Below are 24,157 nucleotides of genomic sequence, written 5' to 3'. Positions count from 1 at the left end.
GCCAGGATCTAGTAGGAAGGAAAATAAAAGAAAATATATTTGGGTAGTGAGTTGATGAAAATGTTCTGGAAGAGGACACTGGTGAAGGTTTCACAATATGGAGAAGGCACTAAATTGTACCAAACTCATCAACTGAAGCAAGAATAAACCCTTAAATTTCATTTACAATGATCCTATCACTGGCAGCCCAGAATAGAATAATAATAAATAGAATAATAAGTAAATCTGGAAGAGAGGGGAATGGCAGGTGTGGGTCAAGAGCTGACTGCAGGTAAAGGTCGAGAGATGACTCCTGCTGGAGAGCCACCAGGAGATCCAGTTCTGCAGCTGTGGAGAAAGGAAAATATGTGCCTGTTCTTGCTGTGGGGCCAGAGCTGGTGAGGGAGCTGTAGGGGGAGCTGGCATGAGCTCTGCGTGTGCAAATCCAGCATGCACTGGAATTGCCTCTGCAGTTGCAGAAGAAGAAAACATCACTGACTTTCCAGCGACTTCTCAGGGCCAAACCTTCCCACTGCCTGTCAGAGGCAACTGTGTGCATGAACACAGCCCCAGTAAAGCCTCCCAGACTGCATCTCCACACTGACTGCTGAGGGGCTCAGGTTCCTGTGTCTCCCATCCTCTGGGCACATTGCTGAGTTCCCTAGCAAATTCCTCCTCTCAAGGCCACAACCCACACCCAGGGCTCCTTACCCTGTGACTTAGGTGCCAGGGTCTTAGGAGGCTCCAGCTGGTCCATGAGAAGCTTGGCCTGGGGATCCACCTTGGAGTTCATTTCCAGTGAGGAGTCAAGGACAGGAGATGCAGACTTGGAGCAAACAGGGCAATAGCAAAGCGAGAGGTCTGGCCTTTCTTCTAACACTACCTACACAGGTTACCTTAGGGAGAGGCACATGGGTCTCTAGCCCAGCAAGTTCAGTGTCCACTCTCACCTCCCAATTACAGTGTGGGCCTTGGGATCCCTGAGAGGCTGACAGAATGCTCCATGGGAAACAGCCCTTGCTTAGTGGTATGACACCACTCCCTTCTTTAGGGAAACATGACACAGTTTCTCCCTGCCCTTCACCCCTGCAAGTCAGCTCAACAAAGGCAAAGACTGATATCTGCCATGTCTTTGCACTCAAGGGCTCAGGGCTGGTGCTGCATGAATATCTGTGAAGTGAGGATTCATCGATGTCTATCCCAACTTTCTGCATTGTCTAGGTCAGGCAAAGATCTGCTGCCCATTTCTCTTGGTCTCTGTAGAATTCCTCCTACGTGGTCTGTAACCTCTTCTAAGGGAGGCCTTGGACACAGAAAGACTTCCTTGAGGTAAACCATATCTGTTCTGCTGCCAATGCTGACTCTGTGGCCTCCAAAGAACATCAAAACTCAAAAGGGCAGTGGTTGCACCTGTTCTGCTTACAAGATCAAAGATAATACTCAGAAAAGTGTCTTCACACAGGGTGTATTCATGTGTATTTTGGCTTGATGACACGCATCCACTTTGCAATGATACCTGTCGGCATGGACAGTTTGCCATCCCTAAGAATTCCTGCCCTGAGCATCCCTGAAAACCCTAGAGTGACTCTCCAATCTCCTTTCCAAAGAACAGAACAGTTTTCACCATGTGTGTGTCAGTGAGGGGGGTGGAAGGTCATCCGTGGGAATCAGGACAGCCTCTGTAGCAGGTCTTCATGGGGCCAAGGCCACAGCTAATCTCTTGCCATGGAGCCCCCATTTCATCCGCAGTGACCCTGCACTCTGGATCCACTCAGCACCCCAGAGTTCCGTGTTGTAAACCAAGTCTGAGGTGCTTGCACATGGCCAGGACTTGAATACACACGTGGCCAAGTAACACTGGCTGCTCAGGTGAGAACTTACCTTCCCTGTATCTGAGCTAGTCCTGGACTCAGTGTCTCTGAGTGGCTGATAGTTGAGCCTAGGGATGTGTGTCCTGGGCTTCCTCTTATCTCTGGGTGCCTCTGGGTGCCTCTGTGTGCCAATGAGTCCTGGCCTGAGCTGCTGACAGCTGGGTGTTTCCAGTTGAGCTTCCTGAAGTATCTGGACCAAGTGAACCATCCTCTCCATATGTTCCCATGTGGTTCCCTGACACAGGGTCCTGATGTGGGTCACTAGCCCTGGGAAAGCAGTGTAGCATGTTCCTTGTTCACTCTCTCAAGTCAGCCATCTATGAAGACCAACTATCACCAGACCACAGTGCCTGGTGACCAGAGCCTTCAGAGTTCTGTTTGGACTTGTCACCAAGGAAGTGAGGTCATATGCTGGGGTCAACAGTTGAGGCTCCCCCTCTGATGCCTCCTTTGTTTTTATTGTGAGCTAATCTGTGTCTTCATTAGAAATAGCAAGTTAGCAAACTAGCAAAATGTGTGTGTTTTTAGACTTTCCCATCCAAAAGATCCTTTCCCTTGAGGATGAGGTGCAGTTTCTTCATTTAGAAATTCCTCAAATTTTATTTTGACTGTCTTTTCTGGACTTATGTTAGTTTCATTTCATTATCACTAAGGAGCATGGAGATGTTCCCAGAATGCCCATAATAATTTTATTTGAAGGATATGAAATGTTTCATATGAAGGATATGAAATGTTTATAACACCCATGTGTCCAGGAAAGGAGGATTCATAGCACGTTTTACTCTCACATGCCTATGAATTATCATTTCATCCTTAGATGTTTACCTCAGCCACACACTGTAGTGCTCCATACTCTGACCTCCTTTGAGGAGGGACAGCAGGTGATGAGGGCAAGTGGAGGCTTTGCAAGACCGTGGACATCATCACACCATGCTGATGAAGGACACATGGGCATCCCTCCTGGGGAATTTGTCTCCTAGTCACTGTTTTCACTTCCTGTTCTCCCATCCCAAACAGACTATGGACTTTGTCTCCCTGCTGGGTAGTTTGCCTTTCTTAGAGGTGATGGCGCTGAGCCTGTTCAGTCTTGATGCTCTTGGTTGGTCTCCTTCAAGCAGTGTCTCTGTGCTGGGCCCTCCATGTACTGCTGCTTATTGGTGTTGGAGCCACCACATACTCTCATGGGGCTGAACCTGCCAACTGCAACTTGTTCATGCATCTGTCACCCATCTACTGATCCCATTTGTTCTGTTTCTGGGTTGGAAAAGCCAGCTGCAACAGCCATTCTTATACACGGTCTTGAGCGGACATAGACTTTTAATTCAAAGAAAAAGTACTTAGATGTGAAATTGCCAGATTATATGCCTTGTGTATGATTAGCTTACAAACTGTTAAGGTACACTTGAAAGCATTTTTTAAAATTAGATTTAGATGGTTGTTTTCTTTTTGGTACTGAAGATTGAACTTATGACCTCAGGTTTGCCAAGTGGGCGCTTATACTACTGAACTAAACCTCCAAACCTGTTTTTTTTAAATTTTGTTTTGCTTTGTTTTGTTGTGTCTTTTAGGCTATAATATGTTATGTTATGTTATGTTATGTTACACTATGTTTAGTGTTGGTGAGGATTTTGAGTCTCCTTCAGTGCATTTTCAGTGCTTTCTGATTTCATTTTGTATAACTCACTTGATAAACTATGACATATCACATAATCAAGGGTAATTTAACTTTGGAAAAAATTTAAAAATAAGTGAGAGCCAGGTTTGGTAGTAAACATCTCTAAGGCCAGAAGTTACAAGTCTGAGGCAGCAAGATTGCTGTGAGTTGAGGTCAGCCTGGGCTACAATGTGAGTTCAATGAAAGCCTAAACTTCATAGCAAAATCCTGTCTCAAAAATAAGTAAATAAATCAAAATAAAAGATACATTACAAAGCTTTAAAAAGATACAAAAGTCATCTATAAATCAACAAATCAAATCTTGATGAATTTTTCTTACATATGTACTTTAGTCAGCACACTGAGCATTATGTTTACCATGAGGTAGACATTGATCTACTGCCAAGAATTTGAACTGTTTCAATTTTTTTGACCTTATAACTGAGATGAATGTAGATATGCTACTGAATGTACACTCAGGATTTGGAGAGCATAATATAAAGAGAACTTAATGGTGCTTTTTATTTTTGTACTAATTTTATATATGGAAGTAGGATTTTTGCAAAGGATTACTGTTTTTGGAAAGACTTTCTTGTCTTATTTTAATGTAACTCAAGTACATATTAATAAGGTTCACATAAAAGATGCTATTGTTAAATCTGTAGAAGGATAAAATACAGAAAAATAATGAGAGATTAACATTGGCTACTGTATTGTGCACAATGATTTCTTGGATTTCTTAATGATCTATATTTTCATACGTTTTTAAAATTGTTAATGTTTTTACAAATTTTAAAGCATGATCTCACTAAGATTGTGAGTTTCCCAGGCCAGGCTTAAATCTTTCCTTATTCAATCTCCTTCCCACTCCCAGAGTGCTAGTATTGCAGGTGTACATTATCTTGAGTTGGCAATCAGCAATAATTTTGTGCATTCATAGAATGAAATAATTTGCTTTGATCTTTAGACACTTTGTAGAAAGAGTGGATCTAGGTAAGCTATCTACCACCTTCCTCACTGGCAGTTTCTCTCACAGTGAGTAGGACTGAAAATCCCATTAACACTGTTGGTAGATTCTCTGCTTTGTAACTGTGGTCATCATGCACTTCAGAATATTACTGCAAATGCCTTCTGCACTGGGACTGAGGCTTGGTGTCCTTGAAGCACATTCAGTATTTTTTTATCCTTCATGGATTTGATGATTGTTTGAAGTCAAACCCCAAGAAAGGTGTGAAAGTTAAAGCTACTTGGGTAACACTGCCTTCCAGAAGGCCAGGAGAGTGTAAAATATTATTTTCTCTACCATCGGGCTTTCCAAGTTTTTTGTTTTGCATTCAATTTCTACAGATTGAATACTGAAGTTTGCACTTAGCTCCATGACCTTTCACATTTAAAATTCTTTTTATTTTCATCCAGGTTCTTGATGAGTGGCGATATTGCTGAGGCTGTCTTTAAATTTGTGGTGTTGCTGCCTCAGCCTTCCAGATTGCTGGCATTACAAGCACACCACCAGACCTCGTTTCATCATCGTGTTGTTAAAAACTTATTGGGTGAGCAAAGAATGGTGAAAATGCCTGCAATGCCTGCACTCAGGAGGCTGAGGCAGCAGGATTCCTGGAAGTTCCAGACAAGCCTGCAAAGCACTCTGAGTTCAGCTTGGGCCAGAGCTACACAGGAAGACCTTGACCAAAAAAGAAAAAGAAAAAGAAAAAGAAAAAGAAAAAGAAAAAGAAAAAGAAAAAGAAATAAAACTAAAGAAAAATGGAAGCAAATTAAAGCAGAGGGAAGGGAGGAAGGGAAGGGAGGATAGGAGAGGAGAGGAGAGGAGAAGAGCAGAGAGAAGAGAAGAGGAGCGGAGAGGAGAGGAGAGGAGAGGAGAGGAGAGGAGAGGAGAGGAGAGGAGAGGACCCAAGAAGCAAAGCTTGCAGCTTGTCAGCCTCTGAGCAGGATGTCAGTGATGGGCTTGTCATTTGTGTTCTTTGCTGTGCTGAGATTCATTCCTCCTACACATGGTGTATGAATGGTTCCTATCAAGAAAGGATGGTGACCTTTTTAATTTCTCAAAGTGATTTTTCCAAATCTCTTGAGGGGTCCATTGTGCCTCATGCTGTGAATGTGGCAAGTGATACTGAATGATTTGTGCAAGTGGAACCATTCTAGCACCACTGAGGGTGAACCCAGGGTTTATTGTGGTGTTTGACTTTTGCATGTGCTGGTGAATTTAGTTGATGAGCATTTAGTTGAATATTTTTGTGTATGTTAAGAATATTGGCCATTAGAGTATTACCATTTTTTAATGCATTATGGTCTGGCTTTGTTATCAGGTGACTTCATCATCTACAAGGAGTTGGGGGTGGTTCCCTTCCCTTGAAAAACCTGAAAAATGATTAGTATTTCTTCTTTTTCAAAATTTTATTTTGATGGTAGTAAAATACAGCAGAGCAAGACAGAACAAACAAGTGGAAACAATGCAATAAAATTGGTACAGAACTTCACAACAGGGTACCATAAGAAGTAAGAGGTACCATAGTACATCTCGTTATCTTCACAATAATTTTCCACTCAATAAGTTATAGCATAATCAAACCAAAAAAACATTTAAAAACAAGTCAGAAGAGAATATTGAACAGAGCAAAACAATCATAACAAAGCAAAAGATTACAAACAACATTTGTATTCAAACAGAAGATAAAAGGATATACCCCATATTTTCTATATTGCAAACAGTCATATTTCCAAGACATGCTCAGAACTCCGCTTCCTGTTGCTAACCAGGGGCTGAGCAACTGGGATGTATGTTTCTCAATCCATGCACCAGTAGGCTCACTGGAAATGGTGGCTGGTTCTCCTCCTGGATCCCACCAGGGGTGCTTTCCAGGAAAGCCTGAGAATTTTTTTATTGTTCAGCTGCCTAAGTCCCAATATACCTAGATTCATTACTTATTCTTTATTATACACTTGATAGAACTCAGCTGGGCTTTTATCGTATGCTGGCATTTGTTATTGTTATTAAGCAGTTATGATTGTTGACCCATTGCCTGTGTTTGTTATAGCTCTGTGAAAGGTGTGTTTTCTCCTGAGGGTGTGGGTCAGGGACACCAAAGTAGATCATGTACCCATTAAGGGTCAAGTCTCATTTTACTTAAGGATAAAACCATTTACTTTTGTATCTTCAAACTTCCCCTACAATATATATTTTTGTGAGTAATCTGTTAAGTTATTTAGTCTTTTAATGCTCATTGTTGCAGGGTGTAGTTACTCCTGGAGGAGACTGGGGCAGGCTAGGGTCAGGTCTCTTATTTCAGGCTTTTTGTCCTTAACTGCCTGAGAAGTGTCCCCACCTCCTCACTTGCTCCCTGTAAACACCTGTCCCGCTCCACAGTTGTGGTGATCCACATGCTGCAGTTGAGATCTCAACTGGGTGAAAGACATTCAGTCAAGGTGGGCTCTGTAACAGGCTGAACTCATACAGAGCTCCCCTCAGTGAGACAGGGGGTCTCAGGCCTGCAGGGAGGAGCTCTGGCAGCACGGCCACTCCCAGTCCTCTCTTATCCAGCAAGCAGTGTGTGCTGCTTTGCTGAGAAGCTGACTGATGGATCAGAAGGCCTGGACCTGGGAATTTCTTGCCCATGATTCTCTACTAGGTACGCTGGAGTCCTCCAACTCTGCCTGGTCCATCTTCCCCTGACATCAGATCTCCACAGAGACCTGAGCATCCCTGGGCTTCCCCTTCTAGGCTCCAACGCTGTGCTTAGGTCTAGTGTGAATTCTAAGACCATAAAATTGAATTTGCATATGTTTAACCTGGAAATTCCACTTCTAATGCCTCATTATAATAAAATGAGATTGACAGACACCTGTAATCTCTTCTTCCTCAATTATGAGTGTGGATAATTAGAAGCCATGAATGTGTCAGAGCAGAGCTGCTGAGTCAATTATAAAATTACCATCACAGAGAATGCTGAAAGAACTTCTTGTCCTAGGCCACTGAAAATGTGGAAAGAAGGCCTATTCCTGGGCCATGTCTCCATTCCTACCTAAAATGATAGAAGAGCTCATGGCCTGGCCTCTCTCCACCCAGCAGTGAAGAGATACAAACCAAAATCACAGATGAGAACAAGAAAGAGGACCTCCTGGAGGGCAGCCCGCTGATCCTGGGAGGGATGCCTTTGTGGAGTTTTTTCCATTTTCCATTCCATTGCATTATTTATAGTATTCTATTCAATATTACTTTTGTTCAATTCAGTTAGTATTTAATAGTGGCTAATTTGTTGAATAGGTTTGTGAAAATGGATGATTTAATTTCATTATATATAATGAAAGTTATGCACAATACAGACACTTCGAATACAACTGTATATATAAAATAATGAGGCTTGATATTTAGCAAGCCAACACATCTGTCATGACTAACTTTTAAAAACTCCAACACATAAATCCATGAGCATTCCTCTGTGGTGTGTGTTGCTGCCCTCCCTACCTTAGAAGCCATCTTGCTCACCTGTGCTTGCTACTGCAAGGGACAGAAAGAGTTTTTCTTCAGAGTGTATTTTTCCAGCAAGGAATTCCTGAACCTTCCTGCCTTCAGGCAGAGCAGGGAGTGTGCAGCATGCAAAGGAGCCCAGCACTCTTCACTGCCTTACACCCCTTAACCCTACCACATCCATGCTGCATCCCTGCAGGCACGGGAAGGCAGAGCAGCCAGAATGCATCAAAGACTCTGCCACCTCAGGCCCAGGGGCCTCAGTTATGGGGTCCTGGTCTCAGGCTCCACCAGGATTTAGGTGCTACCCTGCATTCATCTTGCTTAGTGGGCTGGGCACACACTCTGCCCCTTAGGGAAGGAAGACCACTCACACAGTGACCCTTCCAGCCTTCAAATTTTGCTTCTCTTCTTTCTGACTGAGGCTGTGGCATTTTAGCAAAACATAGCATTGCCATTACATTTCTTTTTCTTCTCCTTTTTTTCCTGGTTTCTCTGTTTATTTAAGCATATGTTTAGAACTGCATTTTGCAAAAGAAAAACATTTCCTTGTCTTTTCGCTCCTCACTTAACAGAAAATTTTAGAGATTTCTAATGTAGTTCAAACTCTATGTGCTTGAATGCTGAGAATCCACTCTTCAGCTTGATAGAATGAGGGAAGCAAAGCAGAAACTGAACTTGGGGACATTTCTGTGCCTTCCAGCATTTTGTACAGCAAACCTTGACTCATGCCTGTTTACCTACAAAATATGGGCTTCCGTACTAACTGAATCTGTCAATGACAAATGAGTTTCCTGCATTTACTTCAAACAATCTCATTTGCCCTCAGCTGGCTAAGCACATTGTGTAAGGTTTATGATGCCTAAACTTGAAAAATAATTTCCAGTAAACCAAAGGCTGCCACCCATCCTGAAATCATGATGGGATTTTATGTAAATACAGTCTGATCCACATCCTGGCAGCCATGAGCTGAGAGAAGTGGAGATGGCTTATGCAGGTAGAAACACCTCAAAACTTTCAACCAGCAGCAGCATCAAGCAGGGAGCAGAGCTGCTGAGTCTTCACAGTTGCATGATGGAATCATCCGGTGGGTTTTGCGCTGGGTTTACTGAGGTGGTAGATCTAGGTTGCTGCTGGGATTTTCCTTCCTATAGTGCAATGCCAAAAGTAAGTCATGTACATGCAGCATTTATTTGGAGTTTTTCTTTTGCAGTTGTGAAACAGGCATGCATGGGATTTCACACCTCTGCCATAGCAGACCCACAAATGAGCATTATTTTTAGGACTTGTAAAGGGTCAGTTTATTTACACACAATGCAGAATGCTGTTCTCAGCCTTGTTTTACTCAGACTTGTGCATTTTCAATCATTTCTTCAAAAGAAGCTCAGCAATTTAATCTGAGCAAACTTCAGTTTTGTTGCTTTGATTCTGTGTGAAGTCCTTGCTGACAGACCTGAAACAGGAAGTGAGGTGGACCTGCTGGAGGTTCAGCTCCAGAATAATACTCTTGGCTCAGCTGTGTCAGGCAGGGCTGACCCTCACCTGACTGGCCACTCTGGCATCCAAATGCCCTTGCCCAGTGTTGGCCCTGGTTTTGGGAAGCACTTGTTTGCAGTATAAACTCCCAGGGCACTGGCTGAACTTTGGAAAACCTTACTGTGCCATGAGCTTTTCACACCTAGACCTGCACAACTATGACCTAGGGGCACAGCTCTCTCCAACAGCCATGCACAGCATCCTCCAAACAGCTCTTAGGTGCATGCTGTACGTGGAGGATAGGGAGGGTCCCAGTTCCTTCCTGCTTCAAACAGTACTGTGAATCAAACACTTGAAAATAAATCTTGAAAATTTTTGCAGCATTCTATGTTGGAGAAATCTCTCTTCTTACTCCTATGAGGTCTAGGGATGGCTCTATATAGCTGTGATGGTGATGTGGGACAGGATTCTGCTCTGTCCCGCATTTTCTTTCCAGTGCTGTTCAGCTCCTGCCTTAAAATGTGCCATTGGATGGGGACACAGCACATCTCAGTGAGTTATGCCTGTGTAAATCAACTTTGGGAGGCTGAGTGTTTTCTGCCCCTGTTGGCTACAGGTAGTGATTTCCTTTCGAATTACAAGACTTTCTCACTTCTCTTACAAAATGGACTAGTGAGACCTCTTTTACTTGGGCAATTCAAACCCCGGGAAGGTGAAGTACTTTCATCACCAATCACAGCACTAAACGATGAACCAATCACAGTTGCTAGGTTTAGCTACCTCTGTGACTTCATGAGGCTTTGGAGGGACACCCAGATACAAACCATTACACCTTCTAAAGTAAATCCTCTGAAGATGCCTGTGCTCTGGACTAGCAGATAATAACTTGCCTTATTCCAGGTATTTATCTTATTTATTTTATTTTATTAATTTATTTTTTGAAACTCTCACTGTGTAGTTCAGACTGGCCTTCAATTCACTGTGTAAACTTGGTGTAAAACTTGGTGTAAACCAATTCACTATGTAAACCTAGAACTTGAGATGATCCTTCTGTCTCCCCCCTAACTGCTGGGATTAAAGGCATGTACCATCACATCCAGCTATTGTTTGTTAAGTTGTATTTATTGGTTTACTTGAGACTACTCAATTTATTTATCCTTGTTATTCTTCATTTTACAATAATCCTAATAAATGTGATGAAATTCAAGACAAACCTAAACAACTTAGCAACTTAGCAAGGCCCTGTCTGGAAATAAATTATGATAAAACTACCAAGGCACTGCATTTAATCCCTAGCACTGCCAAAAATAAATAAATCTATAAATAAATAAAACTTCTTATAAATAAATCTATAAATAAACAAAACTGCTTAGAAAGAAATTATAAATAAATAAAATTGCTTCTAAGTAAATCTATCAGTAAACAAAATCTATGATGGGTAGCTCAGATGAAAAGTGTTTTAGAAGCAATTTTATTTCATTATAATTGACATACAATGAACTTTAAGGTTTAAAGTACAAAATTAGATGGATCTTGACATGTGCCAGGGATATAGCTCAGTGGCAAAGTAATCCCTTGCAAGCACACGTTCCTGAATTTGGTTCCTAAATACTAAAAACAAAACAAAACTAAAATTGAAAAACAAACAAAGATCCCCTAGGAATCTTGACATACAAGAGCCCCTTGAAAACCATCACCCAATGGTGATGTGTATGTCATGTTCAAATTTTCCTTATGGATTCTTTTCAAATGCTTCTTTCTATCCTAAGCAATGCATCTGCTTTTTGTCTCTGGGAATCACTTTGTATTTTCTAGAGGTGACAGGTCTGTAACCACCCAGTATACATAGTGCTTTTGTATATGTTTTGGGGGGGAGCTGGTAGAATTTTTTCAATCCTCATAACCATGTGAGGTTTCCCGTGTGCTGCTCCTTGTCAGTGGCTGAGCCATCACATCCCACTGTATGGATGAACCACAGATCCTCATGTGTTCATCAGCTGAGGCCCTGTGTATTGTTTCCAGTTTTGATCTTAAAAATAAAGTTGCTGCAGTCATTCTTGTGTTTGTATAGCTGTAGCATTCATTTTCCCCGGGGAAGGCACTTAGTGTGAAGTGAATATTTTGTGCCTTGAATGTTAACTGTCTTTCAGAGTAGTTGTTCAAAATTAAGATTTCTGGCTCTTCCTGTGAGTATTTTTAAGCCCTGTTCTTATGTTTTTCACTCTTTTTGAGGTGATTTCATAAAATTTACCTAAGGAAAGGTTATTTCTATTACATAAAATTCAGCATTTTTGACTTTGGGTAGAATTTTAAAGGTGTAAAAAACCCCAAAATACTGTATATATGCATATATGTAAATCACCTATAATTTTAACATCACAAAACTTCTGCCATGTGATGATTAATCTTCATTGTCAACTTGATGGGCTTGAGAGCTGTCCAGAGATTAGTAAAGTGTACTTCTGGGCTCCTCTGTATGAGTCATGGAGGAGTGACCCTAGGTACTCCATCTGGTCTCTGGCCCCTTCCACCCTGGCACTGTCCTGCCACTCTGCTTCCTGGCCATCATGGACTGAGCAGCATTGCTCCATCACACCCTCCTGTTGTGGTGTCCCTGCATTGGAACCAGGCAGGAATGAATCCCGTGAAAACATAAGGCTTCTCCTCTTCCCAGTTGTGGGTCTTGGATTCTGTGTCCTACTAATGTGAAAACTTGACCAGGACAATTGTTTTTATATTTACATATGTGCTTCAACCTACACAGCTTTTATAGAATTTACCAAATTTTACCATTCCTTTCAGGTCAGATGTGGGAATTGTTTTCAATTTTTTTTTACCCATTTAAATGAACTGTGTACAAATGTACTGTTAAATGTATTCATGATTTAGAACTTTTGTGACTAATAAATGATTGTCAAAAGTAAATATTTACTTATTTTTATGCTTCCATTTGTATAAATATCCAGAACAGGCAAATCCTTAGAAAGCACAATAGTGGTCCATGGCTGAGCGTGGGGAATGGAGAATGACAGTTTAATGAACCTAGGTTATCACTGGGGATGGTGAAGGTGTTCTTTACCAGGCATAGTGAGGGTCTCACAGCCCTTAATGCATGAAATGCCACTGGTCTGTGTGTTCCAGGGTAGATGCTGAATTTTAGATTGAATTTTGCCTTTATAAAGAAAAAGAGCAGATGAGGAGTCTCTTTACCCCCACCACAGATGTGTACAGTGGGAGCCTACTGAGGACAGCACTGGCCATGGAGACCTTTCCCAAATGCTTCTTCTACTTCCTCTGCTTGGAATGAAGCACTCAGAGACATGTTACTGAGTGTAGGTGAAAAATCAGATGTACATGATCAGGAGACAAGAAATTTTAACTGTAGGTTCTGTCCTTTGTGTGATATATGGGATGTGTGTTATGATCAGGACCCAGGAGTTATTACTCCTCAAAAAGTGAACAAGGTGTCACAAAATTGTCTCTGAATCCCCTCATCTCTTCTGTCCAATTTACCAACTCCTATCTACTGTCTAAAATATGTTAAAATATGCACAACACAAAATCCACTAATTTTGTCAGTGACCAGTTCAGTGAGTTAAGAACATTTACCTTGTGAAATTATAAGAACCATCCTGCTCCAAAACTCTATTTCCAAACTGAAACTGTGAGCCCTCCTAACAATAGCATCTTTTCCCTTCCTTGAACTCCTGGTAACACCATTCTACTGTCTGTCTCCAAGAATTGGACTCTTCTGGGCCATCACATATTTGGAATCACATAACATTTTCCTTTTCTCTCCATTTTATTTCACTTAACATAATATTGCAGGATGTATATATACCACCTTTTGTTCATCCACCCTTTGGGGGGTGTTTCCATGTTTTGGCTCTTAGAAATAATGGGAATGCAAGTATCTGCTTGAGCTCCTGATTTATGTTAAGCTGTATATGTATATTTAGAATTGTTGAATCATAGGATAATTCTATAGAATTTGGAGAGGACAGCTATGTTGTTCCCTACAGCAGCCAGTCCATTTTACAACCACACCAACAGCACACGAAGTTTGGGTTTCTCGCTGAGATCCTCTGGACCAGGGAGCAGTTACAGAATCTAACCAAGCTGCTGGCACTTATCCTTGGTCTGGGGAGCCTCAGATTACACTCCACCTGACTGATTTGTGCGGCACATGGGGCAGTAGGAACAAAGAGGGGCTGGACCCACACCCAAGTTAGGGTCAGTTCTGCAGTGATGTGAACTCTTTAAGGACTGTCCCCTTCTGAACCATGGAAACCAGTAGCCTGGTGATGCACACCTTGCAGCTCCCCACTCCTCAGTGAAGCCCAGATGCCCAAAAAGCTATCTTTTGCAGTGTGAGTGTGGATGCTCCACTTTCTGATTTTTAGCGGAAAGAGCTAGATGAATCAGCTGTTGCCTCTACAAGGGCAGCAGAGCTCTGATTGGCTGTGTTCCAAAATAAGTTGCTGACTCTCACATTTCCCAGGGAACTGATGTTCAGGCTGGGGTCTGCCTTGGGTGAGCTGAGGAACCAGACCCTGTTTGAATGCCCTGTCCATGCCTGGGACCCCAGTGAGTGGCAGAGGCCAGACAGGAGACCTGTGCATGGAATCCTCACCCTTCAGGCCTCCTGGATCAGTTAGGGGAAACAATTTAGAGAACAAGGGCCCATACTGCAAGCCAAAACCCACTTATTTATTGCACTGCCTACACTGCAACTAGATCTGAATACTGAATTGAAGTTTTAGTTTAGAAAAAACTGCTCATCCATTGACATATTTTGCTTGAGAGAAAAACACAATCACAAAGCTTTCAATGATACAACCTTTTAGAAAAGTGAAGGTTTGCATTTGGTATGCTTTCACACAATTAATGTTTTCTTGCTGTTGCATGCACACTGATAGTTTGTCAAAGGCTGGCTCATACTGCATTCATTTCAGAGCAACACATGCAATACTCAAGTCATCTTTTGGTCTGTTTCATGTATCAAATTTAATATAATTCAAAACTGAAAACAGTGGCCCAAAAGCATAAGATAATCCACAGTAACAAATGCAATCCCCAGTGTTTTCATTGACTTAATAGTTTTTTGTCTTTTTGAGACAGAGTATCACTGTACAGTTCAAGATGGCAATCAACCTGTGAGTAGAAGAGACCAGCCAGGAGAATGGACAAATGAAGGTGAGAAACACAGAGCCATGAGAAAAAAGACATCTACAACTACACGAAGCAGGTCATAATGTAATGGCTTTGTGAATGAGTCAGTGTGTAAATCTCACAAACATAAAGATAAATGAAAAAGTCAGACCCTCAAAAAACACAAACTGTAAGAGTACATGTATGGATATAAATGAACATGCATATGTATAACTGATAAAAACAGGACAAACTAATCTCTGGATAGGATTTATCTTGGGAGAGGAGAAGCAGCCAGAAAAGAGCATGAAAGGTGAATGTTCATTTCATTTATGAAAACTCATTGAATTCAACATTTTCCTTTATTATTCCTTGTTACCAAAGCTGCACTTTCCTTGCTGCCTTCCTACAAAACTTGTTAAAGTTGACTCGCTACTCCGCCACCACCTCCTAGCCATTCTGTGAACTACAGTGCTGGACTAGAGAGGGCTCTTGGTGCAGTTGGGCTGAGTGACAGGGATGCTGGTTAAAACTTTTTGCAGAAGACAAAGCCAGCCAACCAACCAAGCCTGGTCACTGTGCAAATATCACTTTAGGGACCTTGTGCAAACAGCATCTCTCTGAGCCAAACCCGCATGTGCAGACAAATGGAATGGGACAAAGTCATCAACCTAATCACCTTCCTCTGGTCGCCATCTCTCCTGTGTACCCCAGATCTCACCTATGACTGTAGTTTAGAGTCATCAATACGATAAGATGTCTTTCTCACATGCTATATCATATAAAACCCTACATCCTTGATAAAAGAAATGTATTTGATATACCGTGTGGTTAGCAATAATTAATTTCAATGCCATATAAAAACTTTGTGTACATTTACTTAGATTTTACACTTTAGGCAAAATTTAGATTTTTTTAACAGACATCTGTAGAAATCTAATAAATTTAGGATAGAGCATTAATGAAAAAAAATATATATATATAGTTATTAACCAATACAATTATATATTATTTATGCAATAACAAAATGCTTATTTAATAAATTCCTGTAGATGTAGATCAAACTTTAAGTATCATGACCAACTTTAAAGAGATGTTGAAATATTTTACTGTTGTTTAACCTTTAGATGTACACTGTGTGACAGAGAGCACTTGTTATTTTTGCATGTTCCAAACAGATGCAGTCTTAACTCTGTACCTGCAATTCTCCTGATCTCAACAAAAATTGTCCTGGGATGGGGACAGAACAACCAACCATGGAAGCAGTAGGCAGCTACATCCAGGGCTTTTCTTGACTTAGTTCATTCAGGAAGTTGACACAGTCTTCTGTGCCACCACTTTGGGCCCTGTTTGTGTTGTCAAGAAGTTTCTCATAATATAGGAACCTTCCTGAAAGAGGCAGGTGCCACTGTGAGGGGTTCAGCACTGGAGAACAGAGAACTCCACATGCACCTAGGAAAATTAGGGATGTACAGCTGCAGGCCAGGGTCAGGTCAGGGAGCTGACAACACTAAGAGTGAGCAGGAGATGGAAGGGAGCTGTTTCCTGACAGCCTAATGGAATGCTTGCAGAGGGCAAGCCAGGCTGAACAGGCATGAACTGCGTGATGGTGGAGGATGAGGAGCCAATCAGATGTTAAGGGTGATCAGACATCAGGGATGGAGGCTTGTGGCCAACTGCCTTAGCAGAACACTTGCTAAAACTGGATAATGCAGATATGAACACAGAAGCCAAAAATGAACTCCGAGTGAGGAAGATGAAATAAATATAGGTGAAAAATTAAAACAACACTGAGATTCCACCTCACCCTGAAAAGAATGTTTATGTCAAGAAATCAACCAATAAGAAATGCTAGAGGTGTTGTGGGCAAAAAGGAAGCTTCTCCACTGCTGGTGGGGGCCTAGACTGGTGCATCCACTGTGGAAATCTGTGTGGAGATTCCTCAAAAAACTAGGATTGCTGGTCCCATTTGACCCAGATATGGATAACAGATTAACTTAAATTAGATTAAATTTTGGTCACCCCAGGGACTTTGTGCTATACTAGGCCATATGAATGTTTGTTCTGGAGGAAGTTTTACAAATGCATTGTGTTTAAGGTAAAGAATGCAGAACCTGGAGTCTCAATGGGTTGCTGCTGAGACAGCAAAATTTGGTTTGCAAAGATGTGTCCAGAGGACTGGTAAATGTGAAGGCCAGGCATAGCCAGAGATGGTTCCTGGGAAATCCCAGCTTCAGGATACAAACGTATCCAAAGTTACAATGTCTTTTTTTCCTTCGAAGAAACTCACTGAAAAAAAATCCACTGTCTTCAAGATAAAATAAGGCCTTACACTGGGCCTTCTTTTGCCTTTTACCTAGAAAATGGGCCATTTCCCTTTGCCTGTAACTTGAGCCCCTGCCTTCTATAGATTCACAAATTCCACAGATTTCCATACCCCATAACACAGAAGCTGCCCAGCCCTAGACCATAATGGGCCTCATTCTCTGAGCACCTGCACTCCTCTGACTGCCTGCATCTGTGAATCTGCTTACTAAATTTATCTGAGGCTCTCATAGGGATACATAGCAATTCTCCTCCATGACAAGACTGGAACATCTGCACCAGGCCCAGGATGAGTGGAGGTCCCCATCTCCTCTTTGTGGAGACTTCTCAGACACTGTCAGGTGACCAGAGGATCCTGACTAGGGTTTGAGCAAGGAGAGAATAGTTGTGAGATACGAATGGAAGTGACACATGTCACTACCCATTAGAAGCCTTAAGAGTCAGGGCTGTGAAAGACAATAAAACAAAGTCAGGAAAGCTAAGACTTTCTGAGGTAAGTCAGGAAATGGCTACAGGACAGTATGCAAACCCGCTGAAGGTGAAACTGAAAGATGTTCCCTAGACTTAGAGAACAAATGAACATGATCACCTCTTCCTGCAACACCTCTCACCCAGGAACATCCTTGTTAACTAACAGTCAGATGCACATGTGACTCTGGAGTCTGTGTAATCATGGAGATGTCTCTGAAAATAACTATGGGAATCCTCTACAACAAACTTCACTGCATTTGTTTTATGGGGCTTCCTTGAGGGGGTGCACCTGAATTGCAACACGGTTTCCCATCTAACCATTTCTTTAGACATCTATTTTTTGTACTTGACATTGAATAATTAGTAAAAATTATTTTTGCTCTGCTGTAAGAAGTGCAGTGTCCCACTGAGGGGAAGGAAGTGCAGGCGACGTGAGTTGGACACCAGTGTTGGCCCCTGAGTGATGCACACATGAGAAATGCTTCTTGTTTGTGTGTGTGAGGATTTGGATTGTAATTGTCCCTCAGCGATCCTTGTGGTAGAGGCTTGGTCATCAGCCTGTGGCCTCACTGGGAGGCCAACATGCAAGAATGTAAACATAACAACATATACAGAGGCTGGAGGATAAAGACACAACTCTCCCTGCCTGCTGCCTGCTGCTGCTGATGTGCTGAGGTCTGCCTCCCTGCTGCCTTTCCGGACTTCACAAGCAATTTACCCCTTATCCTCCTCCTCTCTGATAGATGTAAAGGCAAGGGAGTAAAGTTCACACCAGCAAGGAGGGGGTTCTGAGTAGGATGCCTATGAGGGAGGCTTTATCTAAAGTTTTTAATGGGTTTAGAAAAGAGCTACCCTGTGGAAGACTACCTACTTTTCAGGGTTCAATCTATGTATTGTTGTGGGGAACCACTCAGACTGCTTCACAGTTCAGGGACATCTAAAGACAACTGAGGACATGACCCTGCTTGTCTGTACAGGCACACAGTGGTGTACAGTTATGTAACCATGACTTAGCACAGGTGAACTCATATGAACAGATTATAATACTACACAAGAATGTAAACATGAGATAACAACCTGTGTAAAAATTATACATCAAGAACAGTGGTTTTCTGCTCTGTTCCACTCTGCCTACCACTGTTGCTGATGTCTTCAACATGTACATTCTCTAATTTTGTTACCTCACGCAACAAAATCTTTGTTGAGTCCACAAAACAGGCCAAAAAGTGTTCACACAGTGCCCATGCACAGCCCATGTACCCTTCAGCCAATGTCATGCATGATCATGCTCTTGACAGGTCCCAAAAAACTGCAGGACAGTCAGCAGATGTTTTTGTAAGGTCCCTGGAAGGTCACAACTCAGCAGACTCCATTTTGGATTTTCTGACTCCATTTTGAGGCTGCTGTCCTTAATGCCTGGTAGAATTCTAATTCCTATTTCAATGATTCCTGTTACAGTGATGTAAACCTAAATTAATCACCCTGGAACCACATCTACAATAAATCATTAACAGGAAAACGGAGGCTAAAAAATGTACCAAAGATACATTACCTCTCTACATAGAAAAAGAGCAAATATTTCTAATTTTCCTCCTTGTTTGTTGTACTTTTTGAAATATGTAAATATTACCATAATTACCAAAACAATGATTGAGACACAAACAGAACAAGAAAAATTAGAGGATTCAGTGATGAAACTTCAAAGCTCCCCAGCATGGTGACCTGATTTGGGCTTCTGCTGACTCCTACTGCAGGACCACCCATTGTGCTCTTGTTTTCCTTAGGGAAACAAGAGCCTTGTTCTTCATCTTTGATGGCCAAAGATTCAAGGCTGAAGAAGATGCTGCAAAACAGTTTCCCCTGGCCACCTCTAACTCATGAACACCATGGAAATTCTGTTTCTCTCCTCCATTCTCTATACTGCTGCTAACATAAGTGATCATTTGTAAGTGAGAAAACTAAGTGTGAAACAGTGACCAGATCTGTTAAAGTTCATTTCTACAATAAGAGAGTCAGCATGCAGACCCTGTTCCTGGTGTCTGGCAGCTACCTCCCCACCATATGAAGGCAGGGTATCTTTTTGCTATAGTACATGGCTTGGGGCAAGGGGACCTTCTATCATTTAGATTCTTAGCCTTGGGTCTCTTGATTCATGTTCCACATGCAAGTGTCTGAGCCTTGAATATGGCCAATGATGTTTTCCCAGCAATCACTGCACTCCTATTACCTGCAACCCCCCTCCCCCAGGTGCATGGGATTAGCAAGGGATTAAGCAACATATGCAATAGCATGTAAATGTCCACATGCTTTAAAATTTGTTCAATCCCTTTTCCTTTTTACACATGATAATTATTGATGCATACTAGTTGTATAGAGTAAGGGGATTCATTATGATATTTTCATATATACATATACTGTGTATTGGTCTTTTGTCAACCCCTCTCCTATCTTCTTGCTCTCTTCTAACTCTCCTCCCAGGCCTCTATAGCCCCTCTTCTACTTTATTTTTTAGTTTTCACATATGAGAAAAAACATGCAATATTTGTCTGTCTGAATTATTTTGTTTAACATGATATCCTCCACTTCCCTGAATTTTTTAGCATATGACTTGATTTCATTCTTTTTTATGGTTCAATAGGGTGTGTGTGTTTGTGTGTGTGTGTGTGTGTGTGTGTGTGTGTCTGTGCCTGCATGTGTGCACAAGTGCATGCCACTTTTGCTTCACACATTCTCTTGCTGACACATACCTAGACTGATTGCTTGCCTTGGTTATTGTGAATAGTGCCTCTCTTGCTCTTATCTTGCTCATTAGCCATTGTTGTACAACAAAACATTCCCAAACTCAGTGCCTTATTGCAAAATTTTATAACTGGCACCCAATTTTTTGGTTTTACTGGGCTTAGTTGGGTAGTTACAGTGTCCTGTCAAATAACTTTAGACAGCTTGGGGCTAAAACTGCAGTACATTCCCATGGCCTAAAGTCCAGCAATAAGAAAGGGAGGACTGGAACATATCTTGAGAGTAGAGCACTTGTCTAGCATGCAGGAGGTCCTAACTTCCATGCCCAGCGTGAGATTGTATAACAGCTTACAACTGATTGTTAAGACCATAGGGAGAATGGAACATGGATAGAGGAGCATTATTTGCTATCATAAAGCAAAAGAAATGACAAGCTTAGTGCCTACAGAGAGGAAAACTGATGAGACCTCATTTCACTGCAGAGCCTTGGAAGCAGTGAAATTCTATTTGATACAAATCTATAATTGTGTGCGACTGCTGGTTTTCTTTCTGTCAACAAGAGCGCACCATTCTTGTGTCAGGCATTGATTGGGTATTGAGAAACACTGATTATAAGTTGTGTGAGTTACTTTTCATTGGTTGTTGAGACAAAATACCTGACAACCAACATGCAAGAAGGAAAGGTTTATTTCTTACAGGACAGAGGTTTCAGTCCATACTCAGTTGGCTCCAAGGCAAAGTGACATGGTTGAGGGGAAGCAGTTAATTGTGGCTGCAAACAGCAAGCATGAACAGCAAAAGAGAGAGACACACCTTCTTCCCTCTGGTGCACTGTATGCTGGCTCCACTCCTGGGCAGGTGTAGCACTCATACCACCAATCTGAGTGCTAGACAATGAACCAATCAGAAATACTGGATTTGGCCACATTCATTATTGCATGATGCTTGGGAGGGGCACTGACATAAACTATGACACCAGTAGAGGCAAAAAGACTGCTCTCATACTCTCAGCATGAAGCTTATGGTCTACTGAGGTAGGGGGATATTTATCAAATCACTATCCAAGTATAGGCTGAAAATTCCTAATCTGAAATCTGAAGTATGAAATGCTTCAAAATCCAAAACTTTTGAGTACTGATGTAGTGCCAAATTGAGAAATTCCACAAAATGAAATTTTATTTCAAACAGAATATTATTTAATTAAGATTATTGGTACATTTTAGATATAAATAATGATCATGTTGATCGTGGGAAATTTGTACCATACGTGATATGAATCCTTTTTTTCTCCATTCCCCTACCTTTCCTTCAACTCCCTTCCCCTCCTTATTTATGGAAGGTTGGTTTCCTTCTTTTCTCATCACTTTTTACATTTCCCTTCTTCCTTTCTCCCTCCTCCATCCATAATTCCCCATCTCATTAAAAATGTTCAAATATCTATTTTATTTTAGTCCTTATCTACATTTTCAGTTTCCCACTCCAGAGAAACAACACAATACACATGTTAACCACAGAATTAATACAAATATTGTATAAAATTATCTTCAGGCTCGGAGTATGAAGTATATATGAACTATAAATAAATTTCATGTTTAGACTTGGGTCACATCGTAAAGACAACTTATGATGTCTATGCCAGTTCTCCAATAAATAAAAAAAATCAGAAATTCAAAACACTTCTTGTCCCAATCATTTTGTATAAATGACACTGAATATACAGATGTTTAATTAATAACCTCAAGGAAGAAGTACAAGGGCTGATCAAAATATACAGTTAGATTCAAATTCTTTAAATTTATTACCATAAGAGATACATACTCATTAATCCTCCTTAAAAACACATTCTGAAAATAAATTAAATAAAATACACCTCCTTGCTTCAAACACACTTCTCCATTTGTTATTGCAATTTTTGGAGCTGTTTGGAAAAGCTCTTTTGTGAGTATCTTTACAAATTGAGATAAAAATATAGTGAGTGCTGCTGCTGAGTGCCATCCAATGGAAAGAATGGCTCACATATACACTATGGTGTGTCCTTATTCACCTATTCACCAGATCAGAACCCTGTGACTTCTGACTCTTCTCCAAAATCAAAATGATCATGAAAGGTAAACAGTTTGAACTGCTTCAAACATTGAGGCAGCCACAACAGCAAAACTAAAGATCCTTATAAGAGGACTTCCAGAACTGATTCAGAAAAAAATGCCAAGAATGATGGAATAAGTGCATTCAAATGAAGGGAGAACTGGGTGTGGTGGTGCACACCTGTAAACTCAGCACTTGGGAGGCTGAGGCAGCAAAATCTGAGTTTGAGACTAGCTTGGGCAACACAGTGAGTTCAAGGCCAGCCTGAACTCCAAAGAAAATCCTGTCTCAAAAACTAACAGCCAACAAGCAAAGAACACCTAGGGGATTGTTTTATCACAGTTTTTGTTTGTGTGTAGATTACTAACTCATTGAAGATGGAAGACCTTCTCTGTGTGTGGTGGGCAACCAATAGTGCTGCATCCTGGAGGCAGTAAAAAGGGAAAGGAGAAAGTCTGGCTTCTGCCTCTTCAGAAGACTTTGAGTCCTTGCCATCACCTTAGGTGTCATTTCTGGGCTCCTAGCACAGATTCTTCTACTTTCTGCTACAGACTCTCTCAGGACTCTGCTGTTAGCTCCAGGTCTTAGACTTATGTATTGATCTTTTGCATCTCCAATGAGCACCTGGCCCTTTTGCTCTTCTTCACCACCTGACTCTGCTGATGGCCTTCCTAAGCCTCCTTTGTAAATCCCTATCTGTCACACACACACACAAATTAAATCTGATCCTCTAGTGCACCCTGACACAAACTGCCTCTAGCTACCTGTGCAACCTCCCCTGAAAAATTTCATGCTTCACTCATGTGAAAAATCCAAAGCAGAACTGCAGCAGTGCTGTGCTAATTATGGGTTAGTTAACAGAGATGCTGGTGTTGGGCCCATTGGGTTAAAATTCTGTCCACTGGTTTGTTATTGGAAAGGGTATTTAATGTTGGTGTTTAGGCTCACACAGCTATGAAAATGAAGATAATTCCTAACTCACACTCTTGTAAGAATTAACATATGTAAAGCGTTTCAAAGGGGCCCTGGCCTGACACCTATAAGTGCTACATATGCTTATTAATATGTTATATTAACATGTAAAGGTACTTTTTTTTAATCGGTACCGGGATGGAACTCACTACCGCCTACTTGCAAGGCAGGTGCTTATGCTGCTGAGCTAAATCCCCAGCCCCCATCTAAAGATACTTTTAAGATATAAAGAAATCAGGCGATAGATACCGAAAGCACTCATTTCTCTGTAATAAAAGGACAACAACACAAATAACAATTGTATCTGAGCACTTGCTATATGCTAGGAACCATGGGAAGATCTCTTCTTTGGATCTTCACAGTAGTGCCAAGAGATGAGTATTGCCTTTCATAACGCTTTGTTTTTTTAATGGAAAAATCCCCACAATATTTCAAAGCGAAATAATAGGAGAATAACAATAGTGGAAACTGAGGCTCCCAGAAGAGAAGCAGTGTGCCTAAGGTGTCAGGCCTGGGAAGATTTGAGTCCAGACATCCATAAATTCCAAGCCTCAGACTCAGTCCACTCTCTGCTTCCTGTCATAGCAGGCCTGGGGCTCAGAGTTCCCACAAGCCTCATCAGAGCCCTGCAGCCACACCTTCCTTCAGCCTGACCCAACACCCACATCCCCTTCCTCACCGCCCCCACAGGAGGACTACATACCTATTGGGTCCCAACTTTCTGGCCACGCCCCTTGCCCCGCCTCCCAAGAGGCTGACTCCCACCACTGGCCTCAAGCGAAGATTACACTCCACCTGGCCCAAACTGCGCGGGCCGCGCCCACGGACTGTCCTACCTTGTGCCTGCACATCCCACTCAGTCCCGCGCTGGCCCTGGCCTCGCCCTCACAGTGGATGCTTGTCTTGTGCACGGAGTCGCCATTTTGCCGTTAGAGAAGCCCTCTGGAGACC

General features: G+C 41.8%; 1 protein-coding gene across 2 annotated transcripts in view; it reads left to right on the top strand.

The window, feature by feature from the left end:
• LOC134474930 (zinc finger protein 709-like) overlaps positions 1–21,825 on the top strand; it is a 62,310-nt gene extending 40,485 nt beyond the window's left edge. For both annotated transcript variants that reach the window (XM_063244013.1, XM_063244012.1), the window contains 2 exons: positions 14,585–14,659; positions 19,195–21,825. In XM_063244013.1, the coding sequence (XP_063100083.1) occupies positions 14,585–14,659; positions 19,195–19,340 (221 nt within the window). In that variant the 3' untranslated portion in view covers positions 19,341–21,825. The remainder of the gene's footprint in view (positions 1–14,584; positions 14,660–19,194) is intronic.
• The last annotated feature ends 2,332 nt before the right edge of the window (positions 21,826–24,157 follow it).

Source organism: Cavia porcellus, unplaced genomic scaffold (genome assembly GCF_034190915.1).
Source record: "Cavia porcellus strain 051 isolate PalLab524CR breed Dunkin Hartley unplaced genomic scaffold, mCavPor4.1 scaffold_43, whole genome shotgun sequence".
NCBI classification, from domain to species: Eukaryota; Metazoa; Chordata; class Mammalia; order Rodentia; family Caviidae; genus Cavia; species Cavia porcellus.
Note: the sequence above shows the minus strand (reverse complement) of the source record. Positions and strands in the feature narration are given on the sequence as shown.